The sequence below is a fragment of the Euwallacea similis genome, chromosome 35 (genome assembly GCF_039881205.1).
Source record: "Euwallacea similis isolate ESF13 chromosome 35, ESF131.1, whole genome shotgun sequence".
NCBI lineage: Eukaryota > Metazoa > Arthropoda > Insecta > Coleoptera > Curculionidae > Euwallacea > Euwallacea similis.
The window spans coordinates 1135464-1156338 of NC_089643.1; the positions used below are offsets into that span (position 1 = coordinate 1135464).

Sequence of the window (20875 nt, forward strand, 5' to 3'; positions counted from 1 at the left end):
AATAAAACCAGTATGATAATAAAATCACTTATATATACATTTTACCAATTCACTTATACAGTCATTTACTAAAAGTACACCTATACTTATTAAATTATACTCTCTGGAAAAATGCTTTTATAAAAATTTCTTTAGGTTAAAGATTGCATCTATCACTACTTTGTAGTTCATAAAATCAGTAAATATACATATTTAACAGTAAGAGCACACTTTACACATCGAAATCAATATTAAGACTTTTCTCGTTTTTTAAAATTCCGTTTACTAACGCACCGGCTCAGGATATCGTTCACGTGCCGCTGATGGTTGAAAACCTTCATTATGTGACCCTTCGCCTCCAACATGCCGTCATTGATTATTTTAATTCTCTGAAGATTCCCCTGGAACATGAAACTTGATTTTGGAATTCATTATTTTCCAGCTTTATTGTCAGAATCACAGACAAGAAAATTTTCACCTTCTTCATTAAATGAATAATTATTTTACAGTAATAATTTCGAAAATTATAAGAAATACAAAGTAAATTAAAGAGAAGTTGAGCTATGGGAAGGCTTTATACTCGACGTTTGCAAAATTTTCCGACTAAAAAAAGTATTACGTAAATCGTCAGCCTACGAAAGAAAATAATCTAATTTAATTAAGGTAAGCTGTTGCATAAATATGCACTACTATTACAATAACACTCTACTTCGTTGGCTCAACGGTGAATGTTTAGTTTATTGAAGTTCAAAAATTAGTCAAAAAATCGTAACACAACTTAACTAAGATATCAAAAATACAATTCATATAAAATTAGAATCAGAATTTTCTTCGGGTTATTACTGCCTCCTATTTGTATATGCCAGAACTTTTGATTAAATCACCTAATTTTTTTTATTCATTAAACTCACTGTTAATGGTACTGTATTTTGACTGGGTGTTCTGATTCATATAATGATTGTTATAATTTTAATTTAAGGACATAACTGACCTTTATTAACTCGTTCACTCTATTCACTTCCCTGTCATTCTGTTTCGAATTCTCTTCCGACTCGGTGAACTTTAATAAATCCGTCAACTGATTGTAAACGCACTGCTCCTGCTCCGCCTGCAAAATGTAATTAAAACAGTCATAAGGAAAAAACTCGATAAGTTTTTCGCAAATTGCAGTAATAAGAGTCAGTACTAATCGGCAACGGATTTTAATTACGAAAAAAACGAAATACTTGTGATTGAGTTAACGGTAACCAAGTTAACGTTTCCGAAAAAACTTATACGCCAACTTACCAAATCCTCCATCTGAGTGGACAAATGATGGATCTTCCACCCATTAACTTTCTCAACCACCCTGTTCTGATTGGCCAGATCTATTATTGTCGGTCGTCGTTCATCTTTAGGCCTGACATCAGAGTGCCTTTGATAATGATTATGAGTTGCCTTCCACGTCTGCCGGTAGCCATTGAGCAAACTGGCCGTTACCGGTTTGCGCAACTAAAATATTGATATAATAATTAATAATAAGATATAAGGAGATCGAAGATTATTACCGTGGCAAGTCGTGATAAATCTGGGCGGGACTCCTTTTGCGCCGAATCCGAATTCGGCCCCTCTGAATCGTAGGCTTGTTTCTTAGCTGCACTATTTTCAGATATAAATTGCATATCGTCGTGGTTCTCGTCGTTGTCATTACCGGTCCTACATAATAAATACAGTGTGTAAAGAAAATATAGGTTATCTCCCCTTTCTTTGAAAAGCGTTCGATCTTATCAATAATTAAGGATACTACAACGACTCTGAATTCCGCTAGTGAGGCCTCGGAGTCTGCAAAATGCAGCTTCGGACACTTTGAAAATGCCAAAAAAAGTTCGAACACACACTTAGGTTTTTTAAATGTTTCGCTCGGTATATTTTGGCACCACTGTCTAGCCTTGTTGATATTGAATACAAAAACTTGATACTTATTTTTAATGGCTACAGAACCCTACAACATGCTAATAACATCAATTTAATTTTTATTTGCAGTATGTTTTACCATGGAAATTAGATGGCAAATATTCGTGCCTAGTTACTACAATAATTGTGTAAACGCAAATATATAATTCTACGAAGCATTTGACAAGTACTGAGCAGCATCCCTATTTTAACTATGGTTTAACCAGTTGAAAATTCATAAAAACATCAACACGGAAGCTTGATGTTAACGATTTAAATTAACTGGACACTCCTAATGATTTGAAAGGTTTAAACGTTTTTTTCTAATCTATTTGAACATATGGTTGCCCAAGATTAGCCAGATAAAAGTCAGATCGTTGTGGAAACCATTTCAGCAATTCATGTAAGACTAGGAGCAAAAAAGCAATTATGCAAATTGCCCGTCAGTGAATTATAATAACATCCTCCGAGTTGATAAAAGGTAGATTCAGACAAAGAGTTTATTATTAAATAGACTTCAATACATAAATAAAATCACTGCCCTAGGTGGGTAGGAAAATCAAGGAGAGTTAACAGAGATGCATTCTAATGTGTGATCAGCACAAAAACGTTAAAAGTCAATTACAGTATTAACTTAACCTTTTCAAACGAATGTAATATAGTGTGTAAATGTAAAAGGTACTTCCAGGATTAATTCGGACATCGATCTGATTCATCTGAAAGTATGTTGCAATATGTAAGTTAAAGAATGTGGAGTGTTGGGCACGAGCCGCAGACGAGGATGGCAATCACGCGAGTGTGTTACAAAACTTCCTTGCGAGTTATGTACATTATTTTTCCTACGACAATAGGCCATATGCAAAAAAAAAACAGAATAAACTCTACACCACTGGGAATCGACCCCGTTTCACTCTCACGGCCAATATCCGACACTTCATGGCCGACTAGGCGGCGCCCAATATTTCCTCACATTTTATTAAATTTTATTAACAAATTTAATATGTTGTAGTAGTGTGTAGCTGGCAAAGTTATTGGCGTATTTCGCCTAATTCGTTGATACAACTGTACCTATATTTCGAATTGCTTTAGCTATAGTCGTTTATTTACTTAATTAGTGTTAAACTTTTTATATTCCAGTGTTGTTTTCTTTTTTTTATTAAACATTTATAAAGGTCGTGTTTAGTTACAGGTGATTCCGATCTCGAGTGCCTCGTTTATTGAATCAAGGACTGGCTTGATGTTTTATCTTTCTATGTTAAGATATTTATAACTGATTCGTAAGTTACTGATGGCCTGTATACTTAGATAATACGTTTTGCGGTCATTAATATACAGAGTGTTTCAAAATTGCACGGCATTATTTGAGCTATATTATTCTCTGGTACAAAATAAGGAAAAAAGTTCATATAAGCTTGTGTCCGATCTCGATCGGTAGCGGAATTACAGCGCGTTAAAAATTAATAAAAAATTGGGTTTTTATTTTATTGTACTTCATCTACTGCAAATAAAACTTTTAAATTTGTTATACGTATTAGGTAATAGATGTTGCTTAATACGAGTGTAGATTGCCTCTAACTACTATACAGGGTAGAGTATTTTCTGAGGTATTGGTATCTAAAATCCTTTAGAAAAATTTGCTCGTACGCCACCGGTGTACCTTAATATATTTCTTAAGATCTTCAATCTATTACCTAAATTTTATCTCTCTTGATTTTATTTAATAAATACTGCAGTGTTAATCTTTATGCCCCAGTATCTCGATAATGAAATGGCTGAAGACATATGCTTTTATGAACTTTCTTCTTTATTTTGTACTAGAGAATACAACCTCAAATAGTGCCGTGTAATTCTGAAACATCGTGAGATCCGTAGATTTGATTGAATTGATAAATTAATTAATGTATGAGGAAATTAAACGAAATTCAACAAAAATCAAGAGAGATAAAATTTAGGTAATAGATTGAAGTTCTTAAGAAAAATATTAACATACACCAGTGGTGTACGAGCAAATTTTTCTAAAAGATTTTATATACCAAGACCTCAGAAAATACACTACCCTGTACAGTAGTTAGAGGCAATCTATACTCGTATTAAGCAACACTTATTATCTTATACGCATATAAAATTTGAAAGCTCTATTTGCAGTAGCTGAGGCACAATAAAATAAAAACCCATTTTTTTCTGAATTTTTAGCACCCTGTAACTCTGCTGCCAATCGAGATCGAACACATGCTTACGTGAACGTTTTTCCTTATTTTGTATCAGAGAATATATAGCTCAAATAGTGCCGTGCAATTCTGAAACACCCTGTATAACGTTTACACGAACTATTGACTTTGAACTGGATAAAGCTTAAGTACAAGTGTACGAATAAATACGAATAAATATGTATTTAAAATTATGTTTCAAAACATGTAGCCAACTTTAAATATCTCAAGAAGGAATGCTCGTAAGGACTTGTACCAAAATGCCTATTTTTCGTAAAATATATAGAAAAATACAAATATAGTCATAAATAAATTTTATATCGGGAAATAAAAAAGTTATGCCTCTTTAAGGAGAGTTTACCTAGTGTTGATAACGTCCTCTACAATGTATATCAAAAATGTAAACGGATTCTGATTTATCGCCTCTAAAAACTCACAGATGCGATATTTTTTTCAGAGAGTAGCATTACAAACGAAGTAACTTTGTTTTCCTTTTATTAATTTTCACTTTGATGTTCTGTACTTTGAAAATCGACCACTTTTGGACTCAGGAAAATTGGGTTAACTTATCATGTTTTTACCTCAGAAATCTGTGATAAAATTTGATATAGACCTTTTAGAGACATCCTCTATAACGCAAAAAGGATTTTTTAAGGTTGTTGCTCAATAAATACAACTCCAACGTTTTTTCAGTTTTGAATTACACGGTAATAACACGTAATTAAAAAATATTCCTTAAGTCTTCGTCACAAAACTTATGATAACCCTGTATGCGGGAAATTTAAAAAAAACGATATTTCTATATAGGAGAATAAATTGCGTCTCTTAGGGGCGGAAACTTACAACTAATTTCAAAGATTTTCCTTGCCCACTTTTGCAAAAGACACTTTTTCCCGTTCGTTGTACGATTAACAACTGCCGAGATACAGCCAGCAAACTTTCTTAATTATACACCCGGTATACAGCTTATAAAATAAATCATCACAGAAAATACTTACAGCTGTTGCTTTCTTGGTTTCTTCCTGGGGCTCATTTCCACGGGCGGTTTACTCTCCTCTTCCTCTTCGTCATCTTTCAGATCCAATGGCGCCGGATTGCTGTCTTCGTTCGCCTCTGGAAGACCTGGACTCGAAGTTGCCGATATTGTGGTGCTCCCACCTGAACCATACAATTATTAAGGGACTATTAGAGAAAATATTTTGAGAATCTCACTTGAACTGTGGCCATTTTCCCGAGAATCCGGCCTTGGGGGCGAAGGAGGCGAAGAGGGGGCCTGAGATGGAGATTCCTGGCTGGCGCTCTGAAGCAATGCTGCTGACGACAGGTTCTTAGCTGCCTTTAACGGCGATCCCTCATGGTCCCTTTTCCTTAAAATGCTCGGTCTTGGAGATGAATTAATCTGAAACTACTTTATTAATTTGTGGTGATACAATGAATTGTTGTTACTTTATTTTGAACTTGAGAGAGCTGAGAGTGCGACTGTTGCTGTTCTGAAAGAGGCTGCTGCTCCGCTGCAGCCTGAGCAGACCCTATCGCCTGAAATTGGGTAGAATTCGGTTGGTTCCTGCTCGGATCTACCACAACTACGGAACCGAGCTTCATGCCTGAAAATTCCACAAAAATTATGTTTCTAAAGAGCCACAATTTCACTATTTTAAGACACAAAATATAGTTTACCAATACTTTAAGTCCGTTTGAAGGTATTCTATTTTTCGTAAAATATATTGTTAACAGAGTTGTGTAAATATAACAAGTTATATATTCTAACAAACGTATTTATAATATTCGAAAACGTACGGGCAATTTAAAAAACGATTTATTGAAATTGACTCACACATGAAAAAGTTATGGCGCACCAAATTGTTACAAAATTTAAACGATTCGAACTTTATGCCGCTGAATATATAAACGAATTTAAAACTATACGGACACGACGAAAGACGCACAAACAACTTTGAAGACGAGCAAATTGCGGGTCAAAATGTTCACACTATTAATTTCAGAGTTGCTTTAATCAGATAAGGATATGAATTGTTTGTATTATACCTTGAAATTGTTGATTATTAAGAGTAACAGGCGGGCGTATGACTTGCGGCTGTGTCCCGAAAGCGTTGGACTGCTGTTCAACGAAGGCGCGTTGGAAGGATCCCGAAGGGGCAGAATTCTGGTAGAAAAAATTGCCTCCTTCAGGGCTTGCTATCGAGTAAGGGGACACTGATGGGGGCGGTACTCCCTGTTGGAGTGTTGGAGCGGGCGAATTTTGCGGACCTACGACAGAAAAGTTACGGAATGCTTTTCGAGCACACAAGAAATGGAAACGACAACCCGTGAAATGGCAAGTTGACGTTCAAAGCCCAGGCAACTTTGCGACTTATTGATCTTTATACCTGCGCATCTTTATACCTGTAATATGCAGGATAGTCCATATTTTCAAATAACAGAAGATACTGTTGGCCAGATAGTTACGAAAATGCCGCATTGAGATTTAAACTGCCCTATAGAGAAATATTGTGTAACTAATTAAAATAGTGAGAGATGTCCAAGTTTTTAACAACTGAAATGATCTGATACTGTTAAAAGCTATTTTGTCTCAAAATATGCTAGAACACTAACTTAATCAACTGCACACTAAACACTTACTTGGTGAGGGATGTCTTGGAGCCTGTAACGGCGCATGAATATACACACTCGTCGTTCCCTGATTTGCTTGATTTTCGTTCGTAGTGAACACTTTCGCTGCTATTGATATGGCTTGAGAGGGAACATTTGAAGTCGACCTTTGGGCTACTATCGACGCAGGTACATTTACTGTAAAAATTTTATCACAATTATAATAACCCGAAAAGGGGAAAATTTGAAAAACTCACTGGTTCGAGACGCTGTCGTTACTGCAGCTGCAGTATTGGGTTTAAGATGCTGCGGTGAAATTTGTGTTAAATGAATTGTGGCTGAAAAAACAAAATAAAATTCGAACGTCTTTAACCTAAATCTTTCATTACCTGCAGGCTGAGTGATAACTTTTGGCACCTGTGAAGTTTGCTGTACCCTCGCCGTCCCTCCATTCGCGACCGCCATTATCGACTGCAAATTGAACGTTGAAATCCTGGCTTGTGTTGTGAGTATATTACTAGCGTTAGGTATACTACCGCTTACCTATAAACAAAATATCATAAACCTGCTAAAAAACTACAGAGAGAGTGGTACCGTTGACTGATTTATAGCTACCCTGCCGACAATGCCCGAGGGTTGTGTCGTGACCAGCCGGGTGGTGGCAGTTAGCACAGGCTGAGGTTGGCTATTAGACACCACTGGAATCCGCTGATTGGGTGGTTGTACGGTAGTAACCATTCGGGTATTTTGTGCAGCCTGCACTTGGGAAATGGGCACTGGTAAACGAGTTCCACTCGCGATTGAGCCCTAAAAAAGACGCATAAAAAACAAAGTTAATGGTGTTGGACATGGTTTATTCACATGAATAAAGGCACTGAGACAAGGGTTCAAAATATGTTAATTAAAGCCTTATCAATGACACCTGCCTCACAGTTGTTTCCTTCAAATCACTTTATTGTCACAAATTACATGACAAAATTGAGCAATAAACTAAGTTTAATGGTAAACTCTTGTCAAGTTTACTGATGTAAGTCTATTAGACTTCTTACAGCAAAAAGGACAAGGAAAAAAGAATAATAGGGAAATGGAATCTTTCCCTAAGGCTTACACCAGGACACAAAGAAGTTCGAGATTTGATTTTAAACACAAGAATTGACTGTTGGCAGCGTACGCTACACTATACATTAAAATTTAATGAAAATTAAAAACTTCCAGCCCAAAAAAACTAAGAATATTCAAGTTTGCCCCATGTTAGTTTTTCACTGAATTATTTAATAATGACAAAAAACAATTTTAAACCTTGTTAACATGTATTTCTAGCTATCTCACATATGTATGTTACATAACTACATATATAGGTACAAACAATAAATATTACTACTTACCACTGGTCTCGGATGAGAGGGCCTCACTTGACTTTGACTAGTGGTTGCAATTGTAATTCTTGCAGTTGGAGTGAACTGAGCACCTGTATTTGTATTGTAAACTACTGCTTGAGTCCTTGGTGGCAACATTTGAGCCACAGTAACCCCACTGCCAATTTGCACAGTTCCTGCTGCAGGTTTAAATGAATGCACAGTCTGTCCTATTGTAATCGCATTCGTAAGCAGGGTACTGGACCTAATAGTTGGCACTGGTTGTGTCAGTTGAGGCCTGGCAACAGCCTGAGGCTTCCCAGTAATTGTAGTACCTCTTATTGGGGCACTAAGCACTGCAGTTGGGCCTTTGATTTGTGAAACATTTGTCGTATTTGTGTTTAACCAAGCAGTTCCTTGCGCAGGACTCAGTGTTCTACATGTTTTATGTGCATAAATATGATTGAATCGATAAAATAAAAAAGAAAAACAGTACAAGACTCATTTTTTTAATGCAATATGATCGTTGGATAACTATTTTAGGGGTGCTTAGATTTGGCATCAGATTAATTCAATTAGTAATGGATGATTGGTTCATTAAAACTAGATGTAAAAGAAGTGGGACGAGTGGGAATAGAAATAATGAGAGAAAATGAGATGAAAGTTATCTGAAAAAAAACCTTATCCTGGATGTAAATACCAAGCAAACCCTCTTTAATTGTAATGTGGGGTCCATCTACGCATGCTATTCCATTATTAAAAGTCGAACAACCCTATGAAAATCAATCATTTTGCCCTGATAGTGGAAAAACAGTTGAATAATAACGACAGTAGTCAAATTTGATAAATAAGTGAAGTTAGAAATATAACAAATGTCAAATTTTATAAAGTATATACTGAAGTTCTAACCTCACTATACTAAACATTTGAGCAAGAATTCACTTCCTGATTTTTAACAAGTTGGAATGATACAAAACCTACATGGTGATGACATTTTTTATTGTTTCACCAAAATTTAGCAATGTACTGTAAAAATTTTTTTCAAACTTCAATGGTAATTTCTTATTTAGTACAAGGAAAAATGAACACCCTGTATATATAAAATTCTATTATCATTGCTGTATAAAAGTATCTGAATGAAAGAGGGCATATCAGGAAAGAGAGTTATTTTGTATGATCTTATTTTATTCTCAATTCTAACCACTATATTGCTCACTGGACTTTTTTTAATGCCAATTGAATGCAATACTCACAAATTCATTTACACAAACCTATTCATAACCTCACATATCATTATTTCATGACTACTCAATATAACAAAGCACTGTTATTGTCATATTATGGCTCTTTCTATAAGGAGTCATGCATTATTTTGTTTCGAGTTGTGATACCAAATATATGTAAAGCCCTCGAAAATAGTTTGGTTTTCAAAAAGCTTTAACTAAGTTATACCTACAATAGTAAATGTGCCTAGGCACGAGTTAAAATAAGGGAATACTGTATTAGTAGTGATTTATGTTTGATCAATTTGATTTTATGCCATTCAGAGACCTCTATACACAACTTAATCCATACCAATGAAAATGATAAGAGTATCATATTTCCTCAACAAGTGCAATTTTCATCTTTTACTGTTTTTCAACTCAACATTTATTATTATGGTCATTATTACCCTTACCTCGTAGGTCTAACAAATGTATGTGTTTGACTGTTTTGAGGGGTAACCACTAATGGAGTCCTCACTGTAGTAGCATTACTTCTAGGAGCTGCTAAATTAGCCACAACTGCTGGTCCTCTTGGCACATGATATGAGGCCCCTGTAGGGTTAGGGGAGGCTACAATAGGGGTAGCAGAAAGGGAAAGTTGTGTTGGTCTTTGAATAGCCAAACTTCCAGAAACTTGAGGCTGTGCTTGGGTTGCTCCCACAATACTTGTAATTCTGCCTGAATCTGTTTTTGAAAATTGACTGTTAGTTGGATAATGAGCCATTATAAGAAAGTACCTTGCTTGATCACAGTTCCAGGCATTAAGTTAGTAATAAGGGTTTGTCCTCGCGTTTGCCCCACTGAAACTGCAGTACTGCTAGAGCCTCCTGGAGCAGCCAATACCCTCACACTTCTCAAAGCTTGGCTGGTCATAACCAGAGGAGCTTTACCACTTTCTACAGTCCGAACAGTGCTTATTTGATTGCGGGCCAAGTCCAATGGGAAGGCCTTTTGGGACTCCTTATCCTCATCCGCGTTTCCACTCATTTTCAAGAAAATTGTTTAAATTTTAACAAAGAAAACATTAAATTTTAAGTATTGAACTAAACAGCCACACAAATGGCCCTGTATACCATACGAAGGATTACACACACTTGATATTTAATATACTAAAGAAAATTCAGAATCTCTACATTTTGAAACTTTATAAGACAGGAGGGTTTTTGAATATGTTAAAAAAGACACAAGCTAATATAAAATTTTGATTTTGAAAATAAACTTCAAAAGTTCTTCGATGGCGACTCTCTACGGGAACTAATTTGGCAACATTGTGCGCACGCTCAGGCGTACTGCTATGAGTTACCAACTGGACCCTATTTGCCCGAATACTACGAAAATGCAGCGATCTGATTGGTTAAAAACTTGTTGAGCAGATAGAACAAAAAACAGTACTGCAATAAGTGCAATCAGAACCATTTAAAAATCTTTTAATGTTGTGAAGTTTACTATCCTGATTTATTTGTCACTTGTCCTTCAATAAAGTCAACACCCAGCCTACTGATTTGTGATTATCGATACGCGAAGTTACATTTGGAAACAATGGATTGAAGTTCTTTTATAAAATCAGGAAAGTTGCTATCAAATGGAACTACAGATCATATTGAGTAAAATCAGTAAAAAAATTACATTGTACATTTTCTTTAAGTTAAAATTGTGGAAAAGTTCCAGAGTCAAATCAAAATTTTTTTAACAACATTAAAATAAAATATTATGTAAGGAAACACTGAACGACAAGGTAGATCCTTGGAAAGTGCTTTTTCTTCGTGCCACAATGAATCGAACAATGATTTGGGAAAGTGGAAAATTCCGCGAAACGAATATTTTCTTATGCGAAAGAACATGCAAATTTCTTTCAGGGGACCACGCTGAGGATAATCAGCTAATAACAATGTATTTTTCTCTATTAAAAATTAATAGAAAATATTCAGAAAAAAATCTCATTAGAACTTCTCATAACATTATGGGAATTTTTTAATATTCCTCAGAAAATTAAAGTTGAACGTTTTCGTTAATAATCAATTTAACTAACCTAAATAATCTTCACTAACTCAGATTTAATAATTAACATAATTTAATTTTTTAAAAATGGCAGTACTATATGCAGGTTGTCAAATTTCCAGTTTCGCAACTTGATGAAAAAAATATTTGACGGAAAATAGTTGCCAAAGTTAAATTTGACATTTCACTAATAGGAAAATTTATTTTTAACATTATTTACCATTGCATTAATGATTTTCTATGTTTTTAATAATAATGAAATAAAATGAATAAAGCAAGAGTGAAGATGAAAGAAATTATTACATTCTCTTTAGTTTTATCGTGTTTCATCAGTTCCAACCTTGGTAAAATCGAAATTGATGCCAAACTACCAATAATTTGGGGCCCTGGATTGGAGCCTCACAAAATGGTAATGCCAGCAAGGTATTTTTTTATTAAAGTTCCGACACAAAACAATGAAAGGTGAGTTTAAAATTTGAACTCTGTTATTCCTTTTCAGTCAAGTCACCTCAGATTTTTTGCATGTTGTAAAAGTTTTCAAATTCAAATACTCTTTCATTCATCCCATTTTTTATTTCGCTTGATTGTTACAACAAATAAAAAATAAACCATTGCTTTTATACTGTTTTCACACAACAGAAATCTAAATCACACAATATTATGCTTTTTTTCAGTGTTTCTTTCAGCATTCAAGATGATTTTGAAGTTGTAATTCAAGGGGGCACAAGCCAAAACAAACCCTGTCGCATAAGGTCCAACATACTGGACAGAAAAGATGGTTCCTTAATAGTCCGATACAAGGTTTATGAAACTTGTACCCACATTAAAATTAGTATAAAATATAAAAATCAACACATAGCAAAATCTCCTTATATGATCAAAGAAATAGTGTATCCAGAAGACTGTTATTGCCCTATTGAGAGTATTACAAAGTTGTTTAAGACTTGGCAATGTGAAACTGTTCCCCCTCAAATTATCAGAAATTTTGATTTTTTTAAAAGTATTGATTGGAATGAGATGAGACCAAAAGTGATTGAACAGTTTGATAAACCACATGCAGTAAGCATATGTCATTATGTCATTAAAAACAACAAAATCAATAGAAAGTGCTATGGAAAGCATGTTGGTTTTAATATGTTCTCTGATAGCATTTTGTTGTCTTTAACCAGAAAAGTTAAAGTTCCTGATACAGAGTTTTTTGTAAATTTGGGAGATTGGCCTCTTTCAAAGTATGATCTTCCAGAGAAGTATCTAATTTTCTCTTGGTGCGGTAGCATGGATTCTTATGACATCATCATGCCCACTTATGAGCTTACTGAGGCTTCTATTGAAAATATGGGAAGGTGAATAATACCAAGAATTTTATTTAAGAATTGATAAAAGAATTTTTGCTTTATGTGATTTCTTTCTTAGGGTTATGCTGGACATGTTATCAGTGCAAGGAAATGTAGCAGAAACCTTTGACAATAGAGAACCAAAGTTATTTTGGAGAGGCCGAGATTCTAATAGGGGTCGTCTAAATTTAATCACTTTATCCAGGGAATATCCTGATCTTTTCAATGTATCTCTTACTAATTTCTTCTTTTTTCGTGATGAAGAAGATATATATGGCCCCAAAACTGATCATGTATCTTTTTTTAAATTCTTTGATGTAAGTTTTGTTTCAAAATTATTACCACTAATTTTTAAATTTTGACATATTTTAGTACAAATATCAATTAGCCATAGATGGAACAGTGGCTCCCTATAGAACTCCATTTTTACTTGCAGGAGGATCCCTAATTTTCAAACCACACTCGAAATATTATGAATATTTTTACAGTGATCTTGAACCCTACATTCACTACATTCCGATAAAATCAGACCTTTCAGATTTAGTGGAGAAACTTATTTGGGCTAAAAACAACAATGACCAAGCTCAAGTTATTGTTCAAAATGGGCAGGCATTTGCTAACAACAATCTGTTGCCTCAGCACATATTTTGCTATTATGCCCACTTATTGAATGAACTGAGCAAAGCCATAACTAGCAAAATAAATGTACTAGAAGATATGGAAGTTATTAATCAAAATAAAAATACCCCATGTGATTGTTTAAGACTAAGAGAAGAAAGTAAAGATGAGTTGTAGTTAGTGAGAATAGAGTGTTTTATTTATTGTAAAAGAAAAATTTGACGATGGATTCACAATGTACATAAAAAAATTAAGATTTACATACCACAAAGTTACAGTCTTTGAGGGGTATTAGCAACTTAACTTACATGTCATCAAAACTTTTTATATAACCTGACTTCTCAATATTTGTCATAATTAGTTCAATCTCATGAAGTAATTCTCTTTTAACAGCATCAGGCACCAAGGCTCGAGCTTTTGGAGTTACAATGGTAATAAGCTCATCAATAGTAGGCACACTATTTGAACCATTACTGTCTGCTACAGCTTTTCGACACGCTAGCTGAACTTGTTCTCTCCAGCCGCTCTCCACAAGCCTTGTATGCACTAATTCAGTCACTCTAAAAAGGGGGCTGCCTTGTTAGGGAACTTAATAAAATGTAGGTTTGAAAAAGTACCGTTCCAAACCGTTGTTGACATCTAAATGCATGTTTACACGAGACTCGTAGTTTTGGGACATAGCAATACTGTTTAATTAGTGTTGTCGGTACGAAAATCAATGATAATTAATTTTCCGGTTAGAATATTCTTTCGGTTGGTTGTTTTTTTTGGCATTTGACTATCGATGTCATTGACGAATCACCGAAGGGTACTCTGAGTGCAATAAGAGCGAGCCTTAATTTTAGAACCAATAAATATCCTTTGATGCTTTAGTTAAAGACGGCTCCTTTCATTAATTGAATTTATAATGGAGTCTCATTCTTTTCTTATCTTGATTTTTCCATTTCAAATTTATAGTGCGTGGTTGTTGTACATTTTTTACATTCTCTACATGCCTTTGACTTTCAAAGTCAAGTTGTGACATCTTTCACGAATTCAAACATTGTTGTCATATATTCTATTATGACCAATAAAACTTTTCTACGAAGCTACCCACATACCGTCTATACTTCACCTCTTTTATATGTAAACTCGCCGAGCATTCTGTCCTTTTCTCGCAATGACGTCAATTGAAACGTTCTGTAAACGTTTGCGCGATATTATTTCTAACCCTCAAAACGAGTTTTCCTCCGATCACCTTTTATTTTTTATTTTGATTTGAGAGTTTTGTGTGAACATGGGTAAGAAAAATAAGTCAGGACAGGCTGGAGGCTCCTCTTTAGGACGAGCACTTATTAAGGACAGATTTGGCAGCAATCGTGGACGTAAAATGGTTGCCGACAATTCCATGGTAAGTCAAAAAATCATGTTGTTCCTGCCTTTAATAAATTTTTTCTTTAAATTTTCCGTTAAATCTGAGTAAATGGGCATTTGCTGCAACTGTTATTGAATTTTTGCAATAGTTAGCCCTTAAGTAGGGCCCAGACTGTAAATTTAAATTGATTTAATTCTACCTAAATGTTTGGTTTACACTTTTTTTTTACGAAGAGCTTATAAGTCTTATATTTGAAATAGAATCAAATTGACTGTTAGAGAAGGCAAATAATATCAAATTATTAACATACTAATTTTGTTGGATTTCCTGCAATTATATTCCAGTTTTTAGATTACTTAAACATAGGTTAGATATTATTATGGAATATCGAAGAGATTATTCATGAAACTACAATTTTTAGGGCCATAGAATAGAAATCTATGTATCTGAAAAAAAAGGTACATGTAGCATGAGTAGCAATTTGTTTGCACTTCCCAAACCAAATTCCTGACTTTCCAATACAAAATTATACACATATTTTTTAAATAATAAAAAAATTAAGTTCTCAACCCTTTCTATTATCTTTATCCTAGAGTAATGTTATTATATCCTCAAATTGCCCTGTAGTAAGATCTAATCTTTAAAAATTCAGATTTGTATGTGATAATACTTAAACTATCTATACTTCTGGTCTGCATTGGTTCTGAACAGATGCATAGTTACAAGACCTGGGGTCTTGAACATACCCAGACTGCAGAAATATGCCTTGTAGGACGTATCAAGAGATAGTTGAAGGATAAATCATACCGTTTATTTTTGAATTCAAAAAATATTAATGGCTAACCTAGATCTCTAAGATATAACACCATAACTCATTTGTGATTGCAAGCAAAATTAGTCAAATGTTTTTATGGCATTGACGGAAAAAAAATCCCTTAATCTTCTAATTAAAGCACATAAACTGTTCAGGCTGAGCAGTTTACTGATATGTTCTTCCCATCCTAGTCTGGCAACCAAGGAAACCCTTAGAAACCTAAGACTACGTGAAATTAGTAATTGTATATTGATCATTCTTACATACAGGTATCACCAGTTCAAGTTGAAACATAGAAATTGTGCAAGTAAGAGAAGGACTGCATAAGCTTTAATATGCCTCTGACAAAGATCAACGAAGTATATTGCGAAGCTAGCTGTTGAAGTAGGAGGAGTCAGTCCGGCCAGCGTTTTCACTTCGATTTTCAGATTAGTATCGATTTCGCTGCCTTCAGGGCGATGGAATTTTTTTTAATATCGCAGCAAAAATCAGCAATGTAAATAAATCGAAAAAAAAAACGAAAACACAATAACTTGCGCGATAAACTCAAAATTCCTTACATACTTTATGTGCACTGGTTAATTTATTTCTTTTCCGATGTCGTTTTAAACGATAAACGAATCGTTCCGTTCCGTTTATCAATTGACCTCGAGTTAACGGTTAATGTCGCTGGCTCAGTCTTTAACACCTCAAAAGTTCATAAATAAATATCGGCGAATTCATATCATCAAATTCATCAATGACGTACCTATGCTCCGCTAATGGGGAAATGTAAACAAACAAAAAATATGTATAAATTCGGAACTAACTTAATTAATTACTAGAACTTATATCAGTAAAAATTTTGAAACAGCGAGAGGTCTAGCAACTGGATCTGGTCTGACTCCGCCCACTTCGCTATTGGTCCTTGCTAGAGGCATATTAAAACTTATGTGGTCCTCCCACTTGCACAAATCTTTTGTTCTAATTTGAACCCGTGATACCTGTATAAGGAGGAGCCGTTTGTTACTGATCTTCTGAAGAATAGTAGAAAACCGTCTTAAAAAAAAATATGTCATTAAAGTACTGATAACTATACCAGCAGGATAAAAGAAACCAAGAAATTGACTGCTGTTTAATTTTCATATAAAATTATTTTCGTGCCAAATTTGTTTCCCTAAAAGACCTAAGTTACCTCTAAGTATTTAAGTAGATAATAAAAAAACCTGGGCATTCTATGCGTCAGAACATTTGATAAATGATTTTCTACAAAATTTGTATACCCCCCATAAGGAGAAGTGTATATAAGCCTAATTCATTTAATTTCATTTGTTATTTTAAGTAGTAATAAGCACAACAATCACAAATTCAGTTTTATGAATCACTCACTGCATTTCTATTAGGAAATCTAAAGAGTATTAGCAGAAATTGCTTAATGGATACGTTTGTGTATAACTTACTGGATTTCTATAGTACATAATACCTCAAATCAACAGTCGAGTTTGTGGTTTATTCAACATATAGCAAGTGCAAATAAATGATAGAAAATTTATTTCTTTAAACACCTAATTGCTGAGGAGCCCACTAAGCATAGACGTTTCAAACCCCTGAGTATTTATTTTAACAACTATTTTATGCATATGCGTCCACACTAGTGCCCTCATTTTTTTTTTGGGATCAAGTTTCCCCATCTCTCAAATTTATAGCTTCACACAACTGAGCTAGATGATGGCTACGAATGGGGCAGACTAAACTTACAATCGGTTACTGAAGAATCCTCATTTCAAGAGTTCCTAGCCACGGCTGAACTAGCAGGAACTGAATTTCAAGCTGAAAAACTAAACATCAAATTCGTCAATCCCCAGTCACACGTAGGCCTACTCAGTGAAGCAGACATGAAGAAAGCTAATGAAGCACATGACAAATTTAGGGAATCTTTGAAAATACCTCGAAGGTAAGTATTAACGCATTTATATTGTTTGCCATGTTCTTTTACTATTAATTTTAATTATTGTGCAGACCTCCTTGGAGTCCTGAGATGTCTACTGCAGAACTGGATCGAAATGAAAAAGACAGTTTTCTGGAATGGAGGAGAACCTTAGCGAAGCTTCAAGAAGACGAAGGGTTGTTGTTCACACCCTATGAAAAGAATCTAGAATTTTGGCGTCAGCTCTGGAGAGTGATAGAGCGCAGCGACGTTGTAGTTCAGATCGTAGATGCGAGAAATCCCCTTTTATTTCGTTGTGAAGACCTGGAAAAATACGTTAAAGAAGTGTCTGAGCACAAGATTAATATGGTTTTAATCAACAAAGCAGACTTTCTTACTGACCGTCAAAGACAACATTGGGCCAATTATTTTCATTCAGTGGGAGTTAAAGCTGTGTTTTTTTCAACTTTAGAACTTGACGAAAATATTAAATCGGATGATGAAAATCTTGAGAAAACAAGAACAAATGACAATATTAGCGAAGTAGAAGATCGCATAGCAAAGTTGGAAGAAGTTGTAGAACAAAATGCGGAAGTTCTGGAGAATTTGCTCTGCAAAATAGAGGATCTAATAGGAAATACTAGTCTGAGAGATGAAGTTAAAGAGATTATTGATATACCCCCGATTCTCTCTAAAGAAGAGTTAATAGACTTCTTCAAATCGATTCATACAGGCCCTAAAGTGACCGGAAGCTTCACCACCATCGGCCTCGTAGGCTATCCGAACGTAGGCAAAAGCTCCACCATAAACTGTTTACTATCAACTAAAAAAGTCTCAGTGTCAGCCACCCCTGGCAAAACGAAACACTTTCAGACTTTGTATTTAGACAATGACCTAATGTTATGTGATTGCCCCGGTTTGGTGATGCCCAGTTTCGTATTCACTAAAGCAGAAATGATTTTGAACGGCGTTTTGCCTATTGACCAAATGAGGGACCATGTTCCACCGGTTAATTTAGTTTCAGAGCTGATTCCGCGGCATGTTATTGAAGATCTCTATGGGATTATGTTGCCTAAACCCCTAGAAGGCGAAGATCCAGATCGAAGTCCAACTGCTGAGGAATTGTTGAATGCTTATGCTTGTAAGTAGGAAATGTTGTAACGTTCAGTGCTTAATGTTTCTTGTTTCCTTTGTTAATAACTTATAAGTGAGATAATTTTCTTAAATAGACAACAGAGGATTTATGACTGCAAACGGTCAGCCAGATAACGCGAGAGCTGCAAGGTATGTTCTGAAAGACTTTATGAATGGTCGATTGTTATATTGTCATGCACCTCCCAATGTTGAGCAGGAAGTGTATCATACGTGGCCTGAAAGGCAGAAAAGTGAGCAGGAAAATCGAGTAGTGCCTCCTAGAGAGGCTAGAGCTGTTAGGGTAAGTTAATCCATACTTCTTCCATTAGTAACAATTTAAAGAAAATTATTCTTGTAGTCTAGTAAAGTGACAACTGATGATATTGATCAAGCCTTCTTTGGAGATCAAGCTGGAGGTGCCCATCAGAAGGGTGTGCGAGGGAAGACGACTGGTGCTGTGCAAGAAGGGTAAGATCTTCCATAATATTTAACTGAAAGAATGAAGAAATAAATCTAATGGTGCCTTTCAAAATTTCAATGCAGCAGTGATTTGCTCTTTTTAGGGAATCATCGAAAGGACCGTTCGACAAACCATGGAAAACCGCTAATAAACATAGAAATAAAAAGAAAAAAGAAAAATTAAGACGGGTATATGCGCATTTAGATCAACATTGATAACCAAAAATACAGTTAGGTGCTCAAAATTTCTGTAGTTTAGCTGGTTTACTGAAGAACGATAATATTTTGGGGTAGAAACAGCTTAAACGTAAGAACACTGCAAAACTTAAAAACTTGTTGAATTATTTTAATATTCTATTTGAATAGGTATTTCTAAAGTTACATTTACCATTTTTATAGGAGACATAGTTAAAGAACGGTTACTGGAACGGAAGGTTTACTTTCTGCGAAAAATGGGTCAGAATTAAAATAGTTTGTAGTCAAAGGCAAGATGTGTAAGTCAATATATAACGTCACTAACCAAATCTCAATTTTGCTTAATTTTTTCAATTATCAGCTTTATTTTTTTATTGTTTATGCTCAATTTCATTCTCTGTCTACCTTTTGTTATCAAGTACAATTAATGGAAAAATTATAAAGCAAATTTCCATTTTGTCATTTTATCATTTTAATTGCACCTCTTTCTGCATAAACGCAAAAAATTCCAAACTTAAAGAACTCTTAGTTCCTTTTAGTTGATTTTGTAAGCTGAAAACCTTATTTTCTATTTGTTTATCGGTTATGTAATCAACGTGTTCATTTTTTGATTATCATATACGTTAATTGACAAAGAAACAGTTAATTATCGGCAGTATTGTGCTTTGTGGCTAGCTATATGATTTTAATTGGTTTTACAACAATTACCTCATTTTTAAATAAAAACGCTGCGATAATATTTCTGCTTGGTATACTAGTACATAAAACATTCAATTTTTTATGATTGTAAAACCGATAGATTTCTTCAATAAAGTATGTGTTTTGACTATAATATGTAAATAAATAAATTTATTATCCATATATGACACTCAGTGTATGAGATTCGCCAACAAGTAGCTACATATCTAACAAATAATAGTTTACTTATTTTTTTTATCAATAGAAAAACTTGGCAATACTATAATAAATAACACTTCTCTAATAGAGACTCTTTTTAAAGTTCCTTAGTAAAGCACTGTAGAGATATTCCCAGTTCAAGTAGCAACATAGGTATTGTGCAAGTAAGAAAAGGACCGCACAAGGTTTAATATGTCTTCGATAAAGACCAGCGAGCGGAGTTAGTCCGGCCGGCGGCTCCACTTCGACATTTAGAGTAATATCAGTTTCGCGGTCTTTGTCAGAGGCATATTAAAACTTGTGTGATCCTTCTTCCACTTGCACAATCCCTGTTTCCACTTAAACTGGTGATACCTGTATTTTTTCTTTAAACTTAATTTGCTGTTATACAGAGATATATAATCTTTGAATAATCATTTTTATATTAGTAAGAAACGCATACAATAACTGAACAAATTTTTTAAAAATTATGATTATGGGATCCCGAAAAAATATTCGTACAATAACAATAATAAACAATAATACAGCAAATCTAATTTAAGTCGAATTAACAATAAGTATCAGAATTAATACTTTGTATGCATATTCTTAGCGTTAATATTTGCCTGCAACCTTCTGGGCATTCATTTAACAAGTTTTCTGCTTATTTCTGAGCTAATTTATGACCAACATTTTTATACTTAGGCATTTAATTTCTGACGGAATCGAGTTTCAGTCCTCTTTAATTTGGTTTTCAGATAAGCCTACAAATTTTCGATAAAGCTTTACGCCTCTCTCTCTCTCTGCGGAGAAATACGAATTAATCCACGTGTATCGTA

General features: G+C 34.5%; 4 protein-coding genes across 6 annotated transcripts; 2 read left to right on the forward strand and 2 right to left on the reverse strand.

Annotated features, from left to right (window-relative positions):
- Positions 1-15: 15 nt before the first annotated feature.
- Sap130 (Sin3A-associated protein 130) lies at positions 16-10621 on the reverse strand. Its single transcript, XM_066404632.1, has 15 exons — positions 10086-10621; positions 9762-10032; positions 8114-8519; positions 7323-7535; positions 7118-7271; positions 6986-7066; positions 6759-6926; positions 6165-6386; positions 5565-5722; positions 5331-5517; positions 5117-5276; positions 1527-1674; positions 1267-1470; positions 971-1087; positions 16-380 (listed from the first exon to the last, which is right to left on the reverse strand). The coding sequence occupies exons 1-15, from the start codon at positions 10333-10335 to the stop codon at positions 231-233; spliced, it is 2889 nt and encodes a 962-aa protein (XP_066260729.1). The 5' UTR covers positions 10336-10621; the 3' UTR covers positions 16-230.
- Positions 10622-11515: 894 nt separating this feature from the next.
- LOC136418495 (protein O-glucosyltransferase 2-like) lies at positions 11516-13485 on the forward strand. 2 transcript variants are annotated; one of them, XM_066404565.1, is made up of 4 exons: positions 11516-11808; positions 12021-12689; positions 12760-12997; positions 13053-13485. In XM_066404565.1, exons 1-4 carry the CDS (start codon positions 11612-11614, stop codon positions 13473-13475), a joined length of 1527 nt encoding a protein of 508 aa, XP_066260662.1. In that variant the 5' UTR covers positions 11516-11611; the 3' UTR covers positions 13476-13485. The 2 variants fall into 2 exon arrangements, with proteins under 2 accessions (XP_066260662.1, XP_066260663.1); XM_066404566.1 differs by having other exon boundaries at positions 12033-12689.
- A 27-nt stretch (positions 13486-13512) lies between these two features.
- Positions 13513-14074, reverse strand: LOC136418496 (enhancer of yellow 2 transcription factor-like). Its single transcript, XM_066404567.1, has 2 exons — positions 13916-14074; positions 13513-13858 (listed from the first exon to the last, which is right to left on the reverse strand). The coding sequence occupies exons 1-2, from the start codon at positions 13975-13977 to the stop codon at positions 13603-13605; spliced, it is 318 nt and encodes a 105-aa protein (XP_066260664.1). The 5' UTR covers positions 13978-14074; the 3' UTR covers positions 13513-13602.
- Positions 14075-14430: 356 nt separating this feature from the next.
- Positions 14431-19939, forward strand: Ns3 (nucleostemin 3). Of its 2 annotated transcripts, none has more exons than XM_066404577.1 (6): positions 14431-14688; positions 17152-17399; positions 17465-18513; positions 18602-18656; positions 18724-18807; positions 18865-18974. In XM_066404577.1, exons 1-5 carry the CDS (start codon positions 14575-14577, stop codon positions 18776-18778), a joined length of 1521 nt encoding a protein of 506 aa, XP_066260674.1. In that variant the 5' UTR covers positions 14431-14574; the 3' UTR covers positions 18779-18807; positions 18865-18974. The 2 variants fall into 2 exon arrangements, with proteins under 2 accessions (XP_066260674.1, XP_066260673.1); XM_066404576.1 differs by adding an exon at positions 19070-19939 and having other exon boundaries at positions 14433-14688; positions 18602-18807.
- The last annotated feature ends 936 nt before the right edge of the window (positions 19940-20875 follow it).

Coding starts and splice junctions, on each gene's coding strand:
- Sap130 (XM_066404632.1), bottom strand. CDS start 10,335: ATGAGTGGAAACGCGGATGAGGATAAGGAGTCCCAAAAGGCCTTCCCA. Junction 10,033..10,085: donor TGGAACTGTGATCAAGCAAG/GTACTTTCTTAT, acceptor TTTCAAAAACAG/ATTCAGGCAGAATTACAAGT. Junction 5,277..5,330: donor GGAAAATGGCCACAGTTCAA/GTGAGATTCTCA, acceptor TGTATGGTTCAG/GTGGGAGCACCACAATATCG.
- LOC136418495 (XM_066404565.1), top strand. CDS start 11,612: ATGAATAAAGCAAGAGTGAAGATGAAAGAAATTATTACATTCTCTTTA. Junction 11,809..12,020: donor CCGACACAAAACAATGAAAG/GTGAGTTTAAAA, acceptor GCTTTTTTTCAG/TGTTTCTTTCAGCATTCAAG. Junction 12,998..13,052: donor CTTTTTTTAAATTCTTTGAT/GTAAGTTTTGTT, acceptor GACATATTTTAG/TACAAATATCAATTAGCCAT.
- LOC136418496 (XM_066404567.1), bottom strand. CDS start 13,977: ATGTCCCAAAACTACGAGTCTCGTGTAAACATGCATTTAGATGTCAAC. Junction 13,859..13,915: donor GTCAACAACGGTTTGGAACG/GTACTTTTTCAA, acceptor CCCCCTTTTTAG/AGTGACTGAATTAGTGCATA.
- Ns3 (XM_066404576.1), top strand. CDS start 14,575: ATGGGTAAGAAAAATAAGTCAGGACAGGCTGGAGGCTCCTCTTTAGGA. Junction 18,808..18,864: donor GAGAGGCTAGAGCTGTTAGG/GTAAGTTAATCC, acceptor TTATTCTTGTAG/TCTAGTAAAGTGACAACTGA. Junction 18,975..19,069: donor ACTGGTGCTGTGCAAGAAGG/GTAAGATCTTCC, acceptor TGCTCTTTTTAG/GGAATCATCGAAAGGACCGT.